Consider the following 23833-nt stretch of genomic DNA (forward strand, 5'->3'; position numbering starts at 1 on the left):
ACCAAATGTAGGTTTTAACCCCGTACATAAATTACCTGCATACGAATTCTAAAACACATAAAATAAACAATGTGAGAGCATAACACATAAAACACATATACACAGAGATTTTCCCCTGGATCCCAAAACCGAGACTACCAGCTTGATTTTTCATTATGTTCCTTTCAATGTTATAATACATATTTATACATGCCGAAGCATCCAATACCATGGACCGAAAAACCATCGCGTCCAATACCATGGACCAAAAACCATCACGTCCAAAAAAAAAAACATGTGCAAAAATTATGCACAAAACCATAGGTGGGTCGACCCAACCTAACATAGGGTCCAAAACCAAAATTTTCCGGGGCACTACCCCAGACCCCATAAAGTGGGGTTACGGGTACACCTCAAACCCCAGTGACCCCCCCCCCCCCCCCCCCTTGCTACACAATCGGCGCAACGAATGGGATGCTCTGCCCCCCCTCTAACCCCCCCGGTTAACTACATGGGCTAGTTGTGGAAAGAATATAACACAACCCAACACTTAAAGTTGCCCCCCATGTCAAAGACTGGTGGGAAACCTACTATGAATAGAAGGAAGAAAGGGAACCCTCACTGTTTTCAACTGCACCCATTTGGAATTATTTCCGAGACTCCATCAAGGAAGAATATTACCCTGTTGGGAGCTATGAAGATAAATACATAAAATGGACCACGTTGCCACAGGGAAGGGACCAAGACATGCTAGAGTTCACAAATATTTTTCATACCCTTTGCATGAATTTGGGTATCAAGGATTCTCTGTGGAATTTGGTACTCAAGTACCATGATTATCTACACAAGTACATCCAAGATGAGATGGAGTTCCTGGACATCTCCTCTCTTGGCATAGTGTTATGCAACCAACTCACAAATAGATAAATCAAAGACTTAAAAATTATCTTCTTCGAGGGTGAAACCTCCTTTACATTACATAAATGAACAATTCTTGGATGATTCAAATGACAAAACCTCATTTCTATATATAGGAGTCTAAGGGGTCACAATATAATCAGAGCCAATATAACAATAATAATGTAAGGGCACAAAAATAACAATAGTGGACTTCTATGAGGCACAATAATAACAATATGGGGACTACATGGGCACAACAATAACAATAAGGGGGCTACACTAACAATAAAAATGAGGGAATGCACTAGTGTTATAGGGACCTAACATGCCCCTCTCCTTCAAAAAAGTGTTGTCCTCAACGCTTGAGTAGTTCTGGATGCTTTTGTATAAAATTATCATCCTCCCACGTGAAATCTTTCGTGGGTAAGTTCTTCCACTTGATGAGATACTCTAAAATTGATCGATTTCGTAGCTATTGAGTTCTTGTTTCCATGTCTGCTTCAGGTTCCAATATGATTTTCCTTCCTCGTGAAGTTATAACAATATTTTTTGAACTAGGAGCTTGTCACCTATAACCTTCTTTAAGCATGAAACATGGAAAATGGGGTGCACTTGGGAAGATGTAGGAATCTCCAATTTGTATGCCATAGTACCAATATTTTGAAACACCTTGTAAGGACCATAATAATTTGGTGATAATTTATTATCCTTGTTAACTTGCTTGAGGGAAATTTGTTTCTGTGGTTGTAGCCATAAAAATACCCAGTCACCTACATCAAAACTTCTTTCACTGCAATGTTGATATGCCTATTGTTTCATTCTATTCTATTCTTACACTGCTTGAACCTTCGAATTTTATCTTAAAGATGATGTGATGGACGGAGGAGGATACCCATAAAATTCCATAAATGGGGTCATTTTTGCTACAGTATGGAAGGAAGTGTTATACCACCATTCAACTAGAGGTAACCACTTGAAACATTGTTTCTGTTTATCAGATACAAAGAAACAAAGATATCCTTCCAAACATTTTTTCACTATCTCAGTTTTCCCATCAAATTGAGTATGATAAGATGAGATATGAGCTAATTGAGTACCCAAACAAGAAAATAATTCCGTCCAAAGATTTTCAGTGAAAATGGGATCTCTGTCGCTTACAATAATCATTGGGTTTCCATGTAGCTTTTGAATTGTTTCCATAAATGCAGTAGTAACTGCACTCGCTTTAAATGGATGAGATAATGGACAAAAGTGTGCATACTTGGTAAGTCTATCAACTACCACCATGATGACACTCTTTCTTTCAGACTTGGGTAAACGTGTGATAAAATCCATTGAAACCACCTCCCATCGTTGACTTGGAATGGATAAAGGTTGTAATAGACCTAGGGTCTTAATTGTCTCAACTTTATTTTATTGGAAAACCAAACATTCTGCCACAAACTTTTGAATATCAGATTTAAGGCCATCCCAAAAAAATTCCTTTTTTTTTTTTTTTTTTTTAACAAGAACGGTTATGGTGTTTCATTATCTGCTTGGCCAATGGCCATGAATTCGGTTACAAAATGAGGAGCGCTTTCCAACATGCTGTTCTACCAGGAGGGGACTGGCAATTGCTCTTATCCTCTTCCTCTTTTTACAATTTTCAAAATAAACTTTGAATGCTAATTGTCCTAGATAGAAAATGCAGACAAACTGATCTAATAATAAACAATAAAACATATATTTTCATGGAATAGGAGTCCACAGAGAATCCTTGTTTCTAAGAACGGTTCCAGCTTCTAGATGGACAACAGAATATGCTTGGGCGTCTGCTGCTTTGTTATTTGCTCTTAGAACATGAAAATATGTCAAGCGAAGCGATTTTGAGATGCTTTTGATTCTGGAGAGAAGCCTGGCCAGATGCAGATCAGAAGGGTTGGAGTTGGTCACCACAGCTCTTATAATAACTTGGGAGTCTCCAAGAATGTTTGCTTCCCGAATTCCCAGCTCCTTGAGGAAGATTACCCCTTGCAAGAGGGCGAGAGCCTCGGCTTGTATGCTTGATGTATGTCCAAGCCCCCAGGCAAAGTTATGAGAAGAAATATTGTCTGGCATGATAATGTGGCCACCCGCCCCAGCTTTCCCTGGATTCCCTTTAGCTGCTCCATAAAAAAAAAGAGATGGAATTAATTGTTTGGACAGCCATTCCTGGAATTCGATCTCATTTTTTCTGATTTGCCAAACTTCAAGTTCTGGAGGTGGGCTTCTTGGTTTATGGAAGCTAATCTTGAAGGCCGTTCCCAGCTCTCTGTCATATTGACTGAGGTTTGAGTCGTCTTCTATGTCTTCCAACCACTCACTTAATTGGCACTTCACTGTATTAGCTACTATTCTGTGATCCTGAGCTTTGTCTCGAAAAATCCTCCTGTTCCTTTCTAGCCAAACCTGCCAGCTAGTGAATTTTGGCAAGGCACTCCACGCTGCTCTGATCTTTTTGTTCTTTGGTTGAACGCCTGGGTATCTGGCCATCCAACCTGCAAACAGCTCTTGAACTGAAGTGGGGAAATTGAAATCGAGATTCCACTTGTCCAGCAGATCCTGCCAGACAGATTTAGTGAAATTACAAAATCGATCATTATATGGAGAGCGGTTTCAGAATTTGACTTACAAAGAACACATCTGGATGGTCCCTTAAATCCTCTGATTTGAAGTCTGTCCTCGGTAAGAATTTTTTGGTGGCTAAGAATCTAGCAAAAATGATCGATTTTTGGAATAGACGGGAAGTTCCATATCCCTGCCCAGGGAGCTGGGTTGGGAGGGACGTTTGGACGCTCTAAGAACTTGAAGTAACCCTGTTTGACTGTATAACCAGAGCGACTGTTTTCCCAGCCTCTTGCGTCCTTTCTGTTGGCATGGAGGGGAGCCAATCCATGGAGATGGGCTTTGAAATCCATCCATTCATTTTCCAGATTGCTTGGCACTGGTAACTGCTTCCAGCCCGTCCAGTAATTCTCTGTCCAATCCGACAGATGCCACAGCGTGTGTATGTGCGCTACCTCCATCCAATTTCTGAGCGCTGTAAAATTGCCTGCGTCTACCAAAGGGGGGCGATTCATTATTTTGTCCTTCCAAACCTGAATTTTCTTACCGTTACCCGGAACCCAATGGGCACAACTGTTTATCATCGGCGCGATTTTGTTAAGGAGAATACTGAGGTGCGATCTGGTCGAGTCTTTGGGGTGGTCTAAACACCGGAGCCTTGGGCCTCTAAAGTACCTTTTCCATAGCGCAATCTGAGCCCAGCTAGGATTAGGGGCGATAATTTTCCATGCTAGTTTGGCTCCCATAGCAAGGTTTTTGGCATACAGATCTTTGAGATTTAATCCTCCTTCGAGATAAGGTTTTGTGACTATATCCCAACTGATTAGAGAGAATTTCTTATCATTGTGCTTGCCTCCTCTCCAAAAAAATCCCCTGATTAATTCATCCATCTTTTTTATAGTTCCCACTGGTGCCAGAAGGACCGCAAATCTGAAGATCGGAAGGCTGTTGAGGACTGCTTTGACGAGCACAGCGTTGCCAGCGATGTTAAGCCAAGAGGAACCCCAGGAATTCATCTTTGATTTGAATTTATCTATGAGGGAATTCCAGTCTTTGCTTGCCACTCTCTTGTTGAAGACTGGCAGCCCAAGATACTTGAAAGAGGACCAACTGATGGAGGCAGAAAATCCCAAACATCTAGCTATGGAGGATGCAGTGGAAGCAGGAGTATTCCAACAAAAAATCTGACATTTCCCCTTGTTTAGCTCACTGCCTGAGATTTTGCAGAAGTCATACAAAACTGCTTTGAAGTTGATAGCTGATTGAAGAGTTGCAGCTCCCGGGAGAAGGGTATCGTCAGCGAAAAGTGCATGATTGATGCGCTTCACCCCCTTGCAATGCACAACCCGTTGATAGCATGATCCTGCTGCTTTTTATTCAGGTAGAAACTAAGAACAGAGGCTTGAATGACGAAAAGGAGGGGTGAAAGAGGGCACCCCTGCCTCAGTCCTCTAGTGGCTTTGAAAAATTCAGCGGCCCTTCCATTCACTAGAGGAGCAATCCAGGGCTCCGTAATACAGGCTTTTATCCACTTTATAGAGCCTTACCCGAATCCCATTTTAAGCATTACATCAAACAAAAATTTATGATTAACATGATCAAATGCATTCGATAGGTCGAGTTTGATGACCATACCTCTTTCCTTACGATGCTGACTGGAATGGATTGCCTCCTGGACCAGCAGGAAGTTGTCCACTGGCTGTCTGCCTTTGATGAATCCCCCTTGATTGTCCGGGATGATTTTGGGGAGGAATCTTTTTAGCCTGTTTGCTATCACTTTGGTGATCACTTTGTACCCGATGTTGCAGAGTGAAATTGGGCGGAATCTGCTAAAGGTGTTTGCCCCTTTTTCCTTAGGGATGAGGGCTAGGAATGCTGAATTAGTGCGACCTCCAATCTTCTGACAGTTCTGTGATTTCTGGATCATTCTGATGAATTCCTTCTCAATAATCTGCCAACATGTTTGTAAGAATCTTGTGGTGAAACCGTCCGGGCCCGGGGCTTTATCCGGGTCCATGGCGAATAGAGCCTCCTTGACTTCTTTGGGCGTGATTATGCTTTCTAGAGCCTGATTGATGTTGGGTGAGATGATCTTAGGAACAACATCTAAGAGGCTGAGATTATGGTCTGCTCTGATATCTTCTCTGTACAGATTCTCAAAATGCTCAGAGGCTGCTTTTTTTATGCTAGCAAAGTCCCTTAAAACACTGCTTTCTTCTTTTATTTCTTTAATAGAGTTCCGGCCTTTCCTAGCTTGAGCCTGCTTGTGAAAAAAGGAGGAGGTATTCCTGTCTCCGGATTTAAGCCAAAGACTTCTAAATTTGAGTCTCCAGTACTCTTCTTCGGCCAGGCATGCTTTGTGGAAGTTTTGCTGAAGCTCGGCCTCCTTTTCCAGGTCTTCATTTGAAATACTAGCTGTTTCAAATTGAAGGTGATGCCATTCCAGATCTGATTGAGTTTTTTTCCTTTCCTCAGTTGGGTTGGGCAAGGTCCTGACCCATTTTTTTAGCATGGCTTTCACTCTTTTGAGTTTTTCTTCCCATACAAAGAAGGCAGAGCCCTTGACTGGGTTTTTCCAGCAGTCTCTGACCTTATCCATGAAGTCTGCCTCCTTGATCCAGAGAGAGCAGAATCTGAATGGAATAGGCCCCAGATCCGGAGAAGTCAGCAACTCCAGACTGATAGGGTTGTGGTTTGATGTACTGCTGTGCAGGATGCACGATCTAGCTTCCAACCCAATGAGTAGGAAGGAGCTTTGAACCAAGAAGCGGTCCAATCTTGCCGCTATATGTCCTAGCCCAACCCTTTTGTTTGACCATGTGAACTTGCCAATGGTTGGCTTGATATCGATCAGATACCAGACTTGCATGAGATCCTCTACTGTTTCTCTTGCTGGCTCTCTGACAATACTGCCTCCTCTCTTTTCTGATGGCAGGAGGGTGAGATTGAAATCTCCTGCAATGATGATGTTCTCCAAGTCTTCCCGGTCTGCCAAATTTTTTATGGAGTCCCAACATAATTTCTTTTCACTTGCATTATTTGGAGCATAAACATTGACTAGACTCATAATTGTATTAGATTCTAAATGTTGCAACTTTAACAATATCCAATGAGTATTTAGGGTTTTAGAGATGAGGGAGAACTTATGAGGATTCCAGAGCGACCCAAGTCCTCCTGAGGCTCCCCGAGCCGAAGTTGCATGTGCACCATCTTTTTTCCAAAACTTTCTACTTGCTTGGAGGAAGGATGATTCCTCCATCTTAGTCTCCTGGATGAGGAGGATGTCTAGGGATTCCTGCCTTATCAGGCTTCTCATCGCCTCTTCCTTGACTTTGGATCCCATACCCCTACAGTTCCAGGAGACAATCTTCATTACTTATTTTTGTTGTGGAGAGCTCCTTTGGAGCTCTGGATTGGGGCCTTCTTCGTCTTCGGAGTTTTTGATAGGAGTTTCTCTAGCGTAGGCTGGCTGCCCTGGAGCTTGTCTTTGTATGTTTCTTGTTCCCTTTTTTCTTTTGTTGACATTCGGCCTCTTGTAGATCTTCTGGGGGTGGATTGTGATTCCCCTATTTCCCCTTCTTCCTCCGACTCATCGGATTCTTGGGTTTCCTCCTCGTCTTCAGATGTCTTTCCTTTGGGAATCTCTGGTTCACTTTTAGATTTAGTCGGGGAGACTTCTTTCGGGGTTTCTGTATCCTGGGAAACTATTGTTTCTGATCCCAGGATCTCATATCTGTTTCCTTGACTTTCCATGGGCAGCTTCTGAGCAGGCGCTGTTTGGGGTGTTCTGGTGTTAGCATTTGCGGCCTTCCTAGAGGTAGATCTGGATCTCTTCGCCTGATTCCATCCTTCCTCTTTCCCTTTATCTTCAGCCCCTTTGGACGGGCAGTCTCTAGCGAAATGTCCATAGACTTGGCACTTCCGACATTTGAACGGCAGCTGCTCATAGTCTAGTTTCTGAATATGTGTCCACGGGCCCACCCTTATTTTGACAGCTTCAGGAAGACCAACCTCCAGATCCACCTCCACGCAAATTCTGGCGCAGTCATACTGGTCTCTATTGTTGGCCCTGTCAATGAATTTCCCGAGGGTGTTCCCGATGTGCTTCAGGGAATCCCAGTTCTAGCAATGGACCGGAAGATTGGGGAGTCTTACCCATACTGGGACTGCTGAAGGCACGTCCATTGCCGGGTCGAAATCTGGCGTCCATTTGTTCAGGTACAGCCCTTGAGGCCCCATGAAATAGGGTCCATTTCTGAATATGAGGTCTTTGTCTTCTTTTTATGAGAATTCAAAAAGAAAGTATCCTCTTCCCAGAAAGTAAGATGTTACCTTGCCCTGGATCAACGGAGCCCAATTTCTGGAGACCCAGCTCTCTGTTGATTTAGGAGAGGGCCAGAGGCCTGTAAACTGACCCACTAGGGCACGTTCCGACAACGAAAGGGCTAATTGGATTGGACCTCCGGGAGGAAGGGCGATCTCCGGGATGTCATCGAGTCTTTTGACGAACTTAGCGGCTTCCACTGCTTTCTTCTTGGGGAGCGAGGCCAACAAGGATCTGAAGGCCTCAGCTGCAGAGGATGGAGGAGGAGAGGAGGAAGATCTTGGGGGAGGGTCGGATCTTCCATGAGGAGCCAGCTCTACCCGTAGCTGGAAAAGGAGGGAGAAGGGTGGGCAAACACAAGGCGAGAGGACTCCCACGCACAGCAGCCAATGGAGGGACGAGGCAGGGTGGATCCGCAGGAGCGGACCACTTGGAAAAGAGCCGAGCGCAGCAGCTCAGGCTTCCCGACGCGCAGCGATCCAAGGCTGGGGGCTGTCATATCCCAAAAAAGATTCCTTCTTAACCCTGTGGTAAGTTTTTAAAAATCCCGAGTTCCCTTCTAAGGGAGAGGTGTGCAATTCCAGAAGAATCTTTTGTTTGAGTTTGGAATTCTTACAAATGTATAAGTGATCTTTGAACCATAAAGAATACTTTTCCTAGCTAAATGTATTCGATGTACCAAGATCTTGCTGCAACTTTTGAATGACTTCCCACACTTCTTTGTCATTCTTCCGTTCCTCCTTGCTTCGATTATCCAATTGGGTTGGATAATAGAAATGACACAAAGAAATTCTTCCACATCCTCATCCTTTATTGAGAGTGCATTTGCAACAACATTTTGCTTCCATTTTTTGTAGATGATTTCAAAGTCATAACCCAACATCTTTGTGACCCATTTTTCCTTCTCTTCTAAAGATAATCTTTGTTCTAAAAAGTATTTAAGACTATCATGATCCGTTTTTACTTTGAAGTGTCTTTCCACTAGGTAAGGTCGTCATTTCTTAAGTGCATGTGGTATTGCCAACATTTCCTTCTCATAAATAACTTTGTGTAAATACTTTCCTTTGATTGGATGACTTTAAAAAGCAATGGTTCTTCCCTCTTGTGTTAAAACAACACCAATTCTATTTCCTGAGGCATCACATTCCACGATAAATATTTTTGTGAAGTCTAGCATAGCTAAGACCGATGCTTGGCACATTGCCTCTTTAAGATGTTCAAAGGCCTTAGTTTCTTATGGAGTCCAAGAAAATGCATCTTTATTCAATAATGTTGTTAGAGGTGCTACTATTCTCCCATAATACTTAACAAAATTGCGTGTCAACTCGAGATATCCTCGTAGATGCTTTATTTATGTGGGGATTTCTTATTCGTTAATGGATTTAATTTTTTTAGGGTCTACCTTAACACCCCCTTGAGATACAATATGACCTAGATATTCCACCTCATGTACTCCAAAGAAACATTTGGATGTTTTTGCATATAATTGTTTCTCCTCCAATATTTTGAGCTCCCTATCAACATGTTGAACATGATCCTTCCAAGACTTGCTGTAGATTAGTATATCATCAAAAAATACTAACACAAATTTTCTAAAGGAAGGGTTTGAAAATGTAATTCATCAAACCTTGAAATTTAGAAGGTGCATTGCTAAGGCCAAAAGGCATGACCAAAAATTCATAATGACCCTCATGAGTTCTAAATGTTGTTTTCTGAATGTCTTCCATCTTCATTCTAATTTGATGATATCCCGAATGAAGATCCATCTCGGTGAAGTAAATTTCTCCATGTAATTCATCTAATAATTCATCAATGATCGGATGGGAAATTTATCTTTATTAGTGAGCTTGTTGAGGTCCCTATAATCTGGACACATGCACCATGATCCATCCTTCTTGTGCACCAATACTACTGGAGCAGAGAAAGAACTTTGACTAGGTTGAATTATATCTGCCTCTAGCATTTCTGTAACCATACGTTCAATTTCACTCTTTTGGGCATATGGATATCTGTAAGGCCTGATTTTTGGAGGAACACTTCTTGGAAGCAAATGAATAGCATGATCATGATCATGAATAGGTGGGAGGCCTTTAGGAGTCTCAAATACCTTGGAATGATTGTCCAAGGCTTTTTGGAGATCTAGAGAAATAGATGATTTTGATGTTTGAGCCTCTAGTGAGCATAATTGTGAAATTATGCCCCATTGTTATTTATTTAGAAGATTTTTCATGCCATTAGAGCTGATTATCTTTCCTATTTTACCTTCCATGCCCCTTAATTCCACTTCCTTCCCTTCTAAAAATTAAAATCTATCATACCCAAAGATTGGAATCAATGGATTCCTAGTACAACATCAACACCACCCATTGGAATGGAAAGAATTGGACTATTCAATACATATTACCACATGGTTAGCTTGATATTATGACACTTTACAGAGAAATTTATAGTTCTTCCATTTGTAACCATCACTTGACACTCTGGTGCTAGATATAGGAAGCAATTCAATTCCTTGGCTATCTTACAATGAATAAAATTATGGGTACTACCCGAATCAATCAACACTATTACCTTTTTCTTCTTGATATGTCCTCCTATCTTGAGAGTTTGAGGAGTTGTAATTCCTGCCAATGCGTTACAAGATATTGTCGGATTCATTTCTTCTTTCTTTAGGGTTGGTTCCTGGTGTATATCCTCTTCTTTTGAAGTTTCTTGTTCCTTCTTTTCCTTGTATTCACAATCTATGTAACATAATTTCTTCTCAGCACACTTATGACCTTTAGTTTAATTTCTATCACAACTATAAAAAATCCCTTTTGCTATTTTTTCTTCCAATTGTTGTGGTGTAAACCTTGCAGGTTGTGGAAGGTTAGGAGCAACAACAATTCCATCTTTATAGTTGTGAGTGGTAGGATTATTTGTTTCCATAATTTTATTTCAATTTTTCTTACCAATCTGAATGCATTCTCCAACGAATCAGGTTCCCAAAGGCGAACCTCATGTTGGATGTTATCCTTTAAAGTCCCTATGAAGACATCAATCTTATGCTTCTGTGGAATATCATTTAACCTTATATTCAATTTTTGGAAGTCCTTAATGTGCTCCACCATTGAACCCTTTTGATTGAAATTTATCAATTGGCTAAAGAAGGCGTTTCTCTTTGTATCTTGTTAATGTGCTATCATATCTTCCATAAAAATTATTTTACGAGAACAAAGCCATTGATACCACACAAAGGGATTGGGTTCTAACTATAAAGTTGCAATGCTTACCTTTTGTGTGTTTTTCACATTATGGAGATCAAAATATTGCTCCATCTGTAGTATCCATGTTAACGGATCCTTGCCATCAAACTCCCTCATATGGATATTTGGAGTATGGTGGGTATTCAATCCAATGTTAGAGTCTATGAAATAATGATTAACATTTATTTTGTTCTCATCATGAATTTCATCTAATACCTTTTTTCCATTAGGAAGAATTTCTTGTAGCAACTTTGTCAAACCTTCGTTCAACCCTTCCATATATGCTTTTAAACCATTCTTCAAATCTTTCATGTTGCCTTTCAATTTTGCTTCTATACCATCCATCTTAGCTTCCAAATCTTCCATGTATGATTTTCAACCATTCTTCAAACCATCCATCTTAGCTTCCATTTCATTTTTGGTTACATTTTGTAAGAGCGAAATTTGTTGCACTTGGTCTTGTAATTTTGATATATCATGTTTCATTTCTTCCTCTTCTTCATGCGTCATAGTAGAGATTTCAGGTTTCTTACTAGGTGTTTCCATTTTATTTCTTTGGGGCATAAATTAATGATATTTATGCTTCACTATGCCCTTTGAATCACTTCAAACTAATTTTTCAAACAAAACTTATGCATATTTTAAAAAAATAGATACCTTTTTCTTGCTTTGTAGGAGCTCGATATTGAATCTGTTGTATCTCTATAATTTTGGATCTCCAAGGTTTGAAATTTTGTCTTGTGGTAGCCCTTTGAGTCTTCTTTCCAACCCTATATGTCATACCATTATTTTTTTTTTAGACAAAATTCGGTTGCTATATTATGAGCTGAAAAAAGGAGTCAGATCTCCATACATACAATACTTTCTGGATATCATGGATCAGAGGAATTACAAAATGGGTCCCTTCCTTGATCCTTGTTCTAGTAGTTCTGCCTCTGAAACTTCCTAAACTACTGTAAATCCTAACATATTGCAAAGACCAAAATTTACAGCTACACAACATATTTAATCTATTTCAATATGACTGATCTGCCTAGCCGTGGACTCTTCCGGATTTGGGTCTGGATCCATCTGCTTTGCACTGGAGGAGCTGGGGGCATCCTTAATCTTTTTGTCCATCATGTACTTTAGGATTGCAATCGACTCTTCTGCATGACTACAACGATTCGCCAAGTTTCTGAACTGCTCATGGAGAGAGGACACTCTGTGCAAAAAAAGATCAATTTCTGCCCTGTATTTCTCATTAAGTATCCTATACTGTGCTTCCATTCTTGCCTCCAAACTCTTGACCTGGTCCTCCAGGATGCGCTGCTGCGCCCTTACCTCCTCAAATTCTGCTTGAAGGTCTGCGCAGTGAAGGCAGTCTTCTGATCGGTCCATATTTGTCTCAGGCGATTTCCTGCTTGAAGTCTCAGCTACTGAAACTCGAGTCTTTTGAGCACTAAGTCGATTACAGTAGGTTGAAGTCTCAACTACTGTAACTCGAGCAAGCTTAAGGGATGGCCGATTCTTTTGAGCACTAAACCGATTACAGCGGGTTAAAATGAGAAGGATGGGAGCATTGAGGTGCTGATGCTCACACAAACATCTTTGCTTAACACTTTGAAGAGATCTATTCTCTGATGTATAAATAGAGTTAAACTGCGCGCTTCGAGGGCGGGAAGATGTCAAACTAAGCATCATGGGACTATTGCATATCCGCAGAGTGGTCAGATGCAAATCCCGCATAGCATGAAGGGTCGTTCTGAAAGGACAATTCTCACCTGAAGGCTTGTGGCTTCCCATGCGTTGAGGCGAGTTCCTGATTGCAAATCTGAGCAAAATCCTACCCACATTACCTATTCTGTCACCGGCACGAATTACTTGATCTATTTCACTGATTCTGTCAGCTGGAGATCACCTGCTGTTGACTAGATATGTAAGAATCATGGTAGCGGTTGGAATGTCACACTGGAATTACAGCTCAGACTGCCAATGGGCCTTTCGCATGCTTTGCTAGCATGTTTATCCGCTTCCTTTTTCATACTACAGAGGATGTGATAATAATTAACCTCTTCCATTGTCGCGTGAAGGATTTGATTTCGTTGATTTATTTGTTGGAGGAGAATATTTGGTGTACTCTGTCGGTGTGCCATAAGCCGAATGATTATTGAGGAATCCCTGAACACCATTGCCTTCTTTATCCCAAGTTTGATTAATTGGGTGAGACCCTGGAACAGGGCTAGTCCTTCAGCTCTGTTGTTGGAGTTCTCCCCTAGTCCCCACTCATAATGAAGGATGCAGTCTCCGTTTGCATTACAGATAAGGCCCCCTGCACCGGCCAGACCCGGATTCGACTTAGATGCGCCATCAAAGAATAAGCAGAACCTATTGCAGTTACTCAGCCAGTTGGAGAATTCCTCTTCTTTTAACCTCAGTTTCCATGCGCTTTTTGCTTCTTTTGCCTTTTTCCCCCTCCTGCTGGTTTCCTGAGCACTGGATATGTTCTCCAGAACGTAGCTGAGAAGATTTCTCTCCTCTATACTGTAATTTGTTGCGTCAATTTTGCCGCTGGTGTGGTTTGTAATTGATTCTAGAGCCAACATTTTAGCTTTGTGGCAAATTTTCCTGGTGCTGAAGCCTTTCTCCTGGAAAACCTTGCCATTTCGTGCTAACCAGATGTGCCATAGAAGTGTGAGTGGTATGGTGTTCCATACTCTTTGAGCCAGTTTGCTTCTTTTCTCTTTCCAAGGACAGTTCTTCCTCCATTTATAAATCGTTTCTGCGATGGTGGTCTGGGGCTCCCAGGGTGTTTCTCCCATTGAGGCCATTTTCTTCCAGCATTCACCAGCCACTGGACATTCTATAAATAAATGCTGCATCGTTTCCTCTGATCTGCAACAGTTTGGACACCTGGATGGGCCCATTATGCCTCTTTTTCTTAGATTTTCCGCTGTTAATGTTTTCCCTTTCAGAAGAAGCCAAATGAAGAACTTAACCTTGGGGGGTGCCTCTGCTCTCCATATTATTTTCCAGTGGTTCCAGAATTCCAGTTGATAGGTGCTGTCACAGAGGTATTGATGTCCAGCTTTTACTGTGTATTGTGTTCCAGTTGGATCCCATCGGTACCCATCCAGTGTGCCTTCTTGAACCGGAGCTTTGCTGTGGAGGAGCTTCTTTAGGGCATTGAGGCTGGTTTCTAACACATTGGGGGGATCCGGGAATTTCCAGCCTATCCAGGCATGAGTGTGGGTGTCCCATTCTATTATTTGGGACAAGTAGAAGAGTCCTTTATCATTAAGCCAGTTTATGACAGGGATTGCCTCTGCTTTTGATCCCATAGGTTGCTGCCCGAGGATTTTGTCTTTAGAGAAATTGATACTGTTTCCCCCGCCTGGGACCTTAGAGATATTTTGATACATAAATGGTATAGCCTTCTTGCAAAGTTGCCAGATTTTTGTGCAATCTCTGTTAGGAATATTAGACTCCAAAAGCTGCTGCCTTGTACAGTTTAAGTATTTTACCTCCAAAACCTTCTTCCACCACACTGTAGGCCCTGTGATCAATCTCCATACAATTTTTTCTCCAAGGGCCAAGTTGAGAAGCTTTGGGGATCTGATGCCCAGTCCTCCTTTTTCCTGAGATTGGATTATATTCTTCCAGCTTACTAGATTGAATTTGTTTTTATTTGTTTTCCCTCCTTGCCAAAGAAAGTGTCTGAGTACTCTTTCCATTTTCTGATGGAAAACAACTGGAGCTTGATATAAAGAAAAACGGTATATGGGGAGAAATGCAATACCTGATTTTAGGAGAATTAGCCTTCCTGCTGGGTTCAACCACATTGTGCCCCATTGCTGCACTTTCCTCTTTATTTTGTCAAGGATCTCATTCCAGGTATCAGCTTTCAAGGGTCCCAAACTTACTGGCATTCCTAAGTAGGAGAAGTGGTTCCAAATTAGACTGCAGGAAACTCCAAATATGCTTGCAATACTGTGAATGGTATGATTTGTTGTATTCCATCCATAAATACAACTTTTTATCTGGTTGACTTTCCCTCCTGAGTAATCCATGAATTGGTCCAAGAGCTTCTTGAATCGCCTTGCTATTGTAGTGGATGCTCCTCCTATCAGCAGAGTATCATCTGCAAACTGTGAATGATTGATGTTCTTTGTTCCATGTTTGATCTTGATGCCAGTGATTAATCCTACTCTCCGATTATAGTCCAAGGCTTGACTGAATGATTCAGCCATGAGGATGAACAGATATGGAGAAAGGGGGCAACCTTGTCTGAGGCCACGGGATGATTGGAAGGCTGCACATGGTCTCCCATTGATCAAGGGGGAGATCCACGGTCTAGTTATACAGGTTGCTATCATAGTGAGGAAGGAAGGATCAAACCCAATTTTATGAAGGACATCATACAGATAGGAGTGCCTTACTCTATCGAAAGCATTTGCAAGATCCAACTTTAGAACAAATCCTTTTTCCTTCCTGGTTAAACTCGAGTGGATGGCCTCTTGTACAAGGAGAATGGAATTAGTAATGTGCCTGTTGGGGAGAAATCCCCTTGATTTTCAGAAATCAAGGAGGGAAGGAGAGGTTTAAGCCTGGCTGCTAATATTTTTGAGATAATTTTGTAGGCTAAGTTGCATAATGAGATTGGCCGGAATCTCGAGAAGGAGGAAGGGCGATTTTCTTTTGGTATCAAAGCAAGATAAGTGGAATTGGTGAATCCCCCCATTTTACCTTTTTTCATCACCCAACAAATCATCTTTAAGAGATCTTTTTTTATCATTGACCAGTATTCCCGATAGAAGCTAATGGGGAATCCATCCGGTCCTGGTGCTTTGTCAGGATGCAAACTCCAAATAGCTGCTTTGATTTCCTCTTCTTCTACTTCTTTCTTAAGATTGCTGTTCATTTCTTGTGTGACCCCTTTAGGCAGATACTGGAGCATGTTTGAGTAATCTTCTGCGCCTTTGTCTTCAGTCAGAAGTTTACAAAAATGCCTGGTGGCTGCTTCCTTTATAGAATCCTGGGTACTATATCGGTTCCCTTCATTGTCCATTATTGTGCTCACTGTGTTTCTGAGCTTTCGCACAGTGGCTTGTTTATGAAAGTAAGTTGTGTTTTTATCTCCTTCCTGCAACCAAAGTTGCCTTGATTTCAATCTCCACTTTATTTCTTCATCCCTGAGGATTTGGTTCAGCTGTGAATATAATTTACCTTCTTGTTCTTTATTCTGCTGAGATAGCCCTTGCCTTTCGATTCTCTGTTGCACATCCTCTAGATCTTGCTTGATTTTCTTTTTATTCAATTCGGGCTCTTGATAATTGCTCCTTGCCCAGTTCTTTAAAGCCTGCCTTACTCTTTTAAGTTTTGTCTCCCAGATATAACTTGGAGACCCCTCTACATGATGGATCCATGTCGTTTGCACCACTTCTTTTGCAGCTGGTATCCGGTTCCATATTGAGCTATATTTGAAGGGTATGGGCCCTAGAGGGCAGTGGCTTTGGAGAGTTAGAGTTATCGGATAGTGATCAGAATCCGACATGTTGAGGATATTCGAATAGCCTGTTGAGAAAGTGGAAAGGTATGCTATGCTGATAAGGAATCTATCGAGCCGTTCCATGATGTTGCTGGCACCAATTCTTCTGTTACTCCAGGTATACCTACAGTTTTTGGGCCTGACATCAACTAGATCATGATCCTGTATTATGGTCTCTAAGTGACTTCTGGAAGGATCAAGAGTGAAATTACCTCCTCTTTTTTCATTAGCGTGCAGCACTAGATTAAAATCTCCTGCTACAATGAGATTGGTATTCTGATCCATTTCTATGTTTGCTTTTAGAGTGTCCCAGCATATCTCTTTTTCTCTATACTGATTTGGAGCATACACATTATACACCGTTACTGATTGGCCTCCGGTTCTGCTTTCAAGTGTGGTTCGGATCTCGTTTTGTTGAACATTGGTAGAGCTGCACATCCATTTGTTGCTATCCCATAAGGTTACTATGCCGCCTGAGGCTCCTCTTGCCTCACTTATGCTTCCACGGAAATGTTTCTGTTGACTAATTACTCTATTCATTTCACTTTGATCTTGCTTTGTTTCTTGTATAAGCATGATTTCGGGGTTCTCACTGTGGATTAGATCCTTGAGGGCTGCTAGCTTGGAGGGGTGCCCTAATCCCCTGCTGTTCCAAGACAGGATTTTCATCATGAGATACTAGATATATGGAGAGGTGCTCGCCTCTCATGGCCTTTATTGCTGTTTTCTTTTTCCAGATGCCCAAGAATAAAAGTCTCTATTGGTGTTTTAGTGCCCAATGCTATGTCTTTTTGTGCGCTTTCGTCCCTTTGTTGTTTAGCTGATTTTCTTCCATGTCCTTTCTTTTTTGGAACATCACTGGGCGCTCCATGATCCTTTGAGGAGCTCCTGGTAATTCTCGAAGAGGGAGGGTCAGGTGGGGGCTGCATGGAGGGGGGAGGAGATTGATGAGGAGGGGGATCATTGGAGGGGATGTCAGGTCCCGATTCAGCCTCAGAAAGGATCGAAAAAGGATTGGAAGAAGGAGGGAGAGGCGGATCGGGTTTCAGAGGGGGAGGGGAAGAAGGGCGCTGATTGGAGGTTCCAGGGACATCAGAATCCATAGGAGATTTGTGAGGAGGCGATGATTTTTTCTTTTTAACAGATTCCCAGTGGCCATCTTGCTCATCATTATCTACATTAACAATTTTTGTGCATCTATTTGCAAAGTGTCCGTATTCATGGCATACCTTGCATTTAAAGGGTATCTGCTCGTAGTCCAATTGCTGGATATGGCTCCAGTCATCCACTTTCAGCTTGATCGCCTCCGGCAATCCTCGGCCTAGATCGACTTCCACACAGATCCTTGCGCATGCCTGCATGTTGTCTTTGGGTTCACTGCGATCTATGTATTTTCCCACCGCATTTCCTATAGCTTTAACTAAATCATCCCCCCAACAGTGAAGAGGGAGATGTGGCAGACGTACCCAAACTGGAACAACATTCGGGATATCTAGTTCTGGGTCGAAATCCGGGGTCCATTTGTTGAGGTAGAGGCCCCTGGAGTCCATAAAATATGGTCCATTCCTGAATATTAGATCTTTGTCCTCCTTTGTCTTGAAATGGAATGTAAAATATCCTCTGCCACAGAATCTGATAGAAATTTTACCCTGAATCTTGTCCGACCAGTTTCGTTCGATCCACCTTTGCACTGTTCTGGGCGATGGCCAAAGTCCTGTAAATTGCCCAATTAATCCTTTCTCTACTAGGGAAAGGGCTACCATGCGTGGGATAGCAGGCGGCAATTGAACTTCCTGTAATATATCAAGTTTCTTTACAAACTTTGTTGCTGCTGGTCGGGGTCGCTGCGGGGGGAGAGATTTTACCAGGTTGGAAAAGGCCCGTTGCAGATCCGGATCCCCACGGGGTGGATCCGGAGGATCCATGCTGAGGCGCGATCGCAGGCAGCTTCAAGCTCGCGCAGCAGTCTCAGGCTCGCGCAGGTCTCTATGGAAATGAGCCTCTTGTCATAGCATTATTGGAGTCTTTAAGAAAGAGTTATTTTCGATCTCCCACAATGACCTGATTATAGACTGGTTCATTAGAGAGAACTTGTACAGAGTGCCACATGTCTCTGTTTCAATCTCCGGCCATGTTTTACAAAATTCAAATTCGATGACTGAAATGAAAGTTATGACGGTTTTCTCTAGGTCATCTGTTTGAGACAAAGTTCTGGAGCCTTCAAAAACCTTAACTTCCTCAGATCATATCTCTGAAAATATTGCGAACCAAGCTCTAAATTTTTTACTTGAAGCACAACACGATTTTGGCTCAACTTGATAAAAATTTCAGCTTCTGAAGCCTCGTAGAAAAAAACTTTATAGAGAAAATTCCAAGATGCCCTGTTTGAAGAAGAGAAACCCTAGAATCCAAAGCTCTGATGCCAAATGTTGCAACTGACTCACAAACAGATAGATCAACAACTTAAAAATTATCCTCTTTGAGGGGGAAACCTCCTTTACATTACATAAATGAACAATTCTTGGATGATTAAAATGAAAAAACCTCCTTTCTATATATAGGATTTTAAGGGGTCACAATATAATCAGAGCCGACATAACAATAATAATGTAAGGACACAACAATAACAATAGTGGGATTTTATGGGGCATAATAATAATAATATGGGGACTACATGGGCACAACAATAACAATAAGGGGGATACACTAACAATAAAAATGAGGGAATACACTAGTGTTATAGGGACTTAACACGCTTCCTATTGATACGCTATCATGATCGAGCATAAATTTAAATAGAAGAGGCGAGACTTTGAATCTGTGAATCTGAAGCAAGGGAAAGGCACCCCAGAAGAAAGGACAAAGCCAAGGCTGGGCGATGTAGGAAAAATCGACAAAGCCTCAAACAAAGAAAAACACCACGAGGACAAAGGACATAGGGAAATGTTGTGAGTTCCATAAGAGCCCCACTCACAACACAAGTGAGTGTCGATCCAAGCAGTCACTAGTGGCGGATGAAGCAACAAAACTATAGCTTATTGACTTAAATGTAAACATACAAAAAGGTATTTGTAATAATAATTTATTATATATATAAAATGTACATGGATGATAACTGTTACAATAAGGTCCTGGTTATATACAGGTAGGTGGCCTTTCATGATTGGGCATGTCTTTTAGACATGCCTTTTCACTTAGCTTAATGGTTACTTAACATAATCATTATTTTGATTATTTAATATTTACATTTTTTATTTTTATTTTTATTTTATATAATTTATATTCGTAACATTGCCTTCCTCTTCAAAAATCTTTATCCTCAATCTTATTCACTAATAATTCCTTCCTTGTCCACGTCTTTCTGGTATGTGTAAGTCATCAGTACTATTGTCTTGGAATCAAGGTTTTTTGATTTCTCCTTCCGATTTTTTTTGTTTTTTTATTAAGTAGTAATATCTATATATATATATATATATATATATATAATTGAAATAATTAAATTAATTAATTAATTAATAATTATATAATATAATTATTTCAAACCACGTTTTGATCATTATATTATATGTAAAATATAATGTTAAAATGTTCAATCCACCGATCCACGTCCGAATCGATGCACTGATCCACATCCGAATTAATATATGAAAAGTACATTCCGAATTAATGCACCGATTCACATCCGAATTAACAGGAACAATCACTTTTCAATAGGAACAAGCAAAGGACATTCTGAATTAGTGTACTGGTCCATGTCTGAATCGACGCCAAAACTTGTTGACACTTCAATTGGGCACGCTGCTTAATGAAATACGTAGAGTGTACCCTTTGGAATTAGGTTGATGGAACTTAGATGCACGGAAATGGAAAAACTGAATGACTTTTTGTCCCATTGCGAAAGTCTCGTCAACAAAATTTTCACCTTGATACTATCAATGCGTGGGCTAATAGAATGCATACAGGGCCTCCATAATTCCTCAAATGGATCAATCCATGTATTGTTATCCTCTCGCAACTGAACCCTGCATAAACTTAGCTCAGATTCCTCCTCCCTTTCAAAAACCCTAATATAATACAAGTTACAATTAGTGGTCTGCATTTAATGACTCCCATTGTACTGAAACTGCATCAACAAATGGTGAGACAATTCCAAAGCATTGATGTAATCTGTAGAATATTCACTGTGCTCACATATCTCATAAAGACAATTGAGAGGATTTGCAGAATCGTTGGGTAGGGTAAACTCAAGATATATTGGTGGCTCCTCGTATGAATCAAAGCTAATTACTTTATCAATTAGTTCAGGACTCACATTCAGTTCACATTGCCACTGAGAGTGCCACTCTATTCCATTGTTTCTTACAGTGAGCCTTCAGACAACAAAATCCTCTTTTGGGTCATTGATGACTGTTGGAACACACACAATATAATAAGTTCTACAACACCCACCATTGTCAAAAAAAGAACAACTCAACAAAGAATGTTCCTCCAACATAGGCAGGGGGGCAATTTTTTCCACTGAAGGTTGCCCTCGCTTAAATCATAGACCCTCACGTTGTACATTTTATGGTCATTTTCTCCAATGGGAGTGAATCAAAACACACACTCATCGTTATCATCGCACAAAATTTTTACAACACTTCTTGATTCTTCAAGGATAATAGGTATCAGGAGATTAAACAAAGTGCCTTCTATGTCGTAGTAAACCCAGAGAAACTAGTTGTTTTGCTTAGGGTATTTCTTGAATCTGGGTTGTGGAATGGAACGAGGCAGCTAGAAAGAAAGCATGGGTTTTGTGGATGAGCGTAATATGGGAAAGAATGTGTCATGGCATCAACCCACCCTCGACTAAAAGCCATGATCACTGGCCTGTTGTACTAGGGAAATCGAGTTATCACTTTTCCCAACACAATGTCAGCGCAAAGGTTAAGGATGTCATCATTAGCTACTATTGTTATCTCAATTTTCTCCTTTGTCTATGCTTCCAACTTGTTTCCAAATTCCTCAGCTTTCTGTTTGAGGTTATTTTTAAAAATTTGCAAGCGTGAACTCTCATTGAGTAATGGTATGTAAATTAACTGGTCAAGCCTACCAGGCCTTAACAATGTAGGATCAATGATATCTGGCCTATTTGTAGCCCCAATAATGAAAAAAAATTTCTTGGCTGTCACCCCATCCATCTTTGTTAACAACTAATTTAGGACTCTGTCCGTAGCACCACCTGCATCGCCAAAACTGCTCCCTCGCTGTGTAGCAATAGAATCAAGCTCATAAAAAAACAAGACACAAGGCGATGACTATTGGGTTTTGTCTAAAATATCTTGAAAATTAGCCTCACTTTCTCCAAACCACATAGTTAATAATTCTGGGCCTTTTACACTGATAAAATTGGCCTCGCACTCATTCACAATAACTTTTGCAAGCAGCGTATTACCACAACCTAGTAGGCCATAAAAGAGCACTCCCTTCAAAGGAGACATGCCAAAATTTTCAATTTTCTCAGGGTGCTCCACTGGATATTGAACATTCTTTTGAATCTCCCTCTTGACATTTTCCAAACCACCAATATCCTCCCAAGAAACATTGGGAACTTCAACAACAATTTCATGCAAGGTAGATGGGTTACATGTGCCCAACGCAGTCTAGAATTGCTCATTTTTGATAGTCATAAAATTAAGGATTTCAACATTGATGGTCTCCTCTTCTAAGTCTATAACATCCAATTTTTACCTGATGCACTATAGCGCAGTATCGATGCAAAGAGATGCAAGATTAGCTCCAACATATGCATGTGTATCCTTTACAATTTGTTCAAGATCAACATCGTTCGAAAGATTCATATTTTTGTATGTATACAACAGACCTCCATCCACCCCACTTCATCAAGAACACCAATATGAATTTCCCTGTTCAACCTTCCAAACCTTCTAAGAGCTGGGTCAATACTATTTGGCTGTTTAGTTGCTCCAATCACAATAAAATAGCCTCGAGCTTTTAGCCCATCCATCAGTGTCAAAAGTTGAGAAACAATTCGCCTCTCAACCTCACCATGTGCCTTTTCTCTTTGGGGTGCCATTGAATCAATTTCATCAATAAAAATAATAGATGGGGAATTCTTCTTTGCCTCCTCAAAGGCTTTCCTCAGATTGCTTTAACTTTCTCCATCCAACTTCGACTTAATTTCGTGCCCATTAATTAAGAAAAATAAAGCACCTATTTCATCCCAAGGTATTACATAAGATGACGATTGAGATGCGTTTCCCTCTTGCCACTCATTTAGACCATCAGAATATTTAATTTTCCTGCTCTGGATTTCATTTTTCCATTCTCCAATGAGCATTCTCTTGTAAGAGACATAAAGATCATCTATTAAACTAGCTTTGCCTTCTTGTAGGTTACCTTGAAGGGTGTTTTCCCATTCTGTAGATTCTTCATTCTGAATTGTGTTAATAACTTTTGCATACTCATTAGATTGATCTTCCCTTGAACCTATATATTCATCAAGATACATTATTTCAGGAAGTTTCTTACGTTCCCTCATTACCTCTTTAATAATAATTTCAGTTGGAGTCATGTCTGATGCATCTACTCCAACTACTTGACCAGATAATGTACACGATGGGAAAGAACCAGGGGAATTTGAACCACTGCTGATTTCATTATGGTCAAGACTATCCACTACACCTACAACTTTATCCACATTAAGATCAATTAAATATGGATCCTCATCTTGATTGATATCATTTTCATATTCATAATTATCTATCACATATTCATATTCATTATCATCATTCTGATCCAAATCTTCTTCTCCTACTTCACCTTGTTTGTTTTCTTCACTGTCACTATCATCTTCCTTATTATCGATTTTCTTTAGACATGCTGTAAATTTTGCATATGATTTTTCCCATTGCTGAAGCTTTTCTTGAATTTTACATAACTTCTCAATAAATTCAGGACATAAACGTAATGGCATATTGTGCAACAGATAACGTTCAAGGACTCACATGGTTATATTGTGCGGCAGATAATGTTCAAAGACTCACATAACTCTGATACCACTGAAACAACAAAACTATAGCTTGTTGAATTATATGTAAAAATAAACAAAGGTATTTGTAATAATAAATAAATAAACAAATAAATACATACATACATACATACATTATATATATATATATATATATATATATATACACACACATATATATATAGATATATATATATACAAGGATGTTAACTGTTACAATGAGGTCTTGCTTATATATAGGCAGG

The 23833-nt window shown here is 40.6% G+C and overlaps 1 protein-coding gene and 1 pseudogene across 1 annotated transcript; both read right to left on the reverse strand.

Moving 5' to 3' along the window:
- Positions 1-2607: 2607 nt before the first annotated feature.
- Positions 2608-8285, reverse strand: LOC149177926 (uncharacterized). Its single transcript, XM_089421923.1, has 7 exons — positions 8214-8285; positions 7795-8112; positions 7052-7584; positions 5098-6809; positions 4138-4828; positions 3660-4035; positions 2608-3459 (listed from the first exon to the last, which is right to left on the reverse strand). The coding sequence occupies exons 1-7, from the start codon at positions 8283-8285 to the stop codon at positions 2608-2610; spliced, it is 4554 nt and encodes a 1517-aa protein (XP_089278049.1).
- Positions 8286-21534: 13249 nt separating this feature from the next.
- LOC149177927 (cell division cycle protein 48 homolog pseudogene) lies at positions 21535-23534 on the reverse strand (annotated as a pseudogene).
- Positions 23535-23833: the final 299 nt, after the last annotated feature.

Source organism: Pinus tabuliformis, chromosome 4_1 (genome assembly GCF_031772625.1).
Source record: "Pinus tabuliformis cultivar Carrire ecotype Pingquan chromosome 4_1, CPIR1, whole genome shotgun sequence".
Taxonomy (NCBI): Eukaryota; Viridiplantae; Streptophyta; class Pinopsida; order Pinales; family Pinaceae; genus Pinus; species Pinus tabuliformis.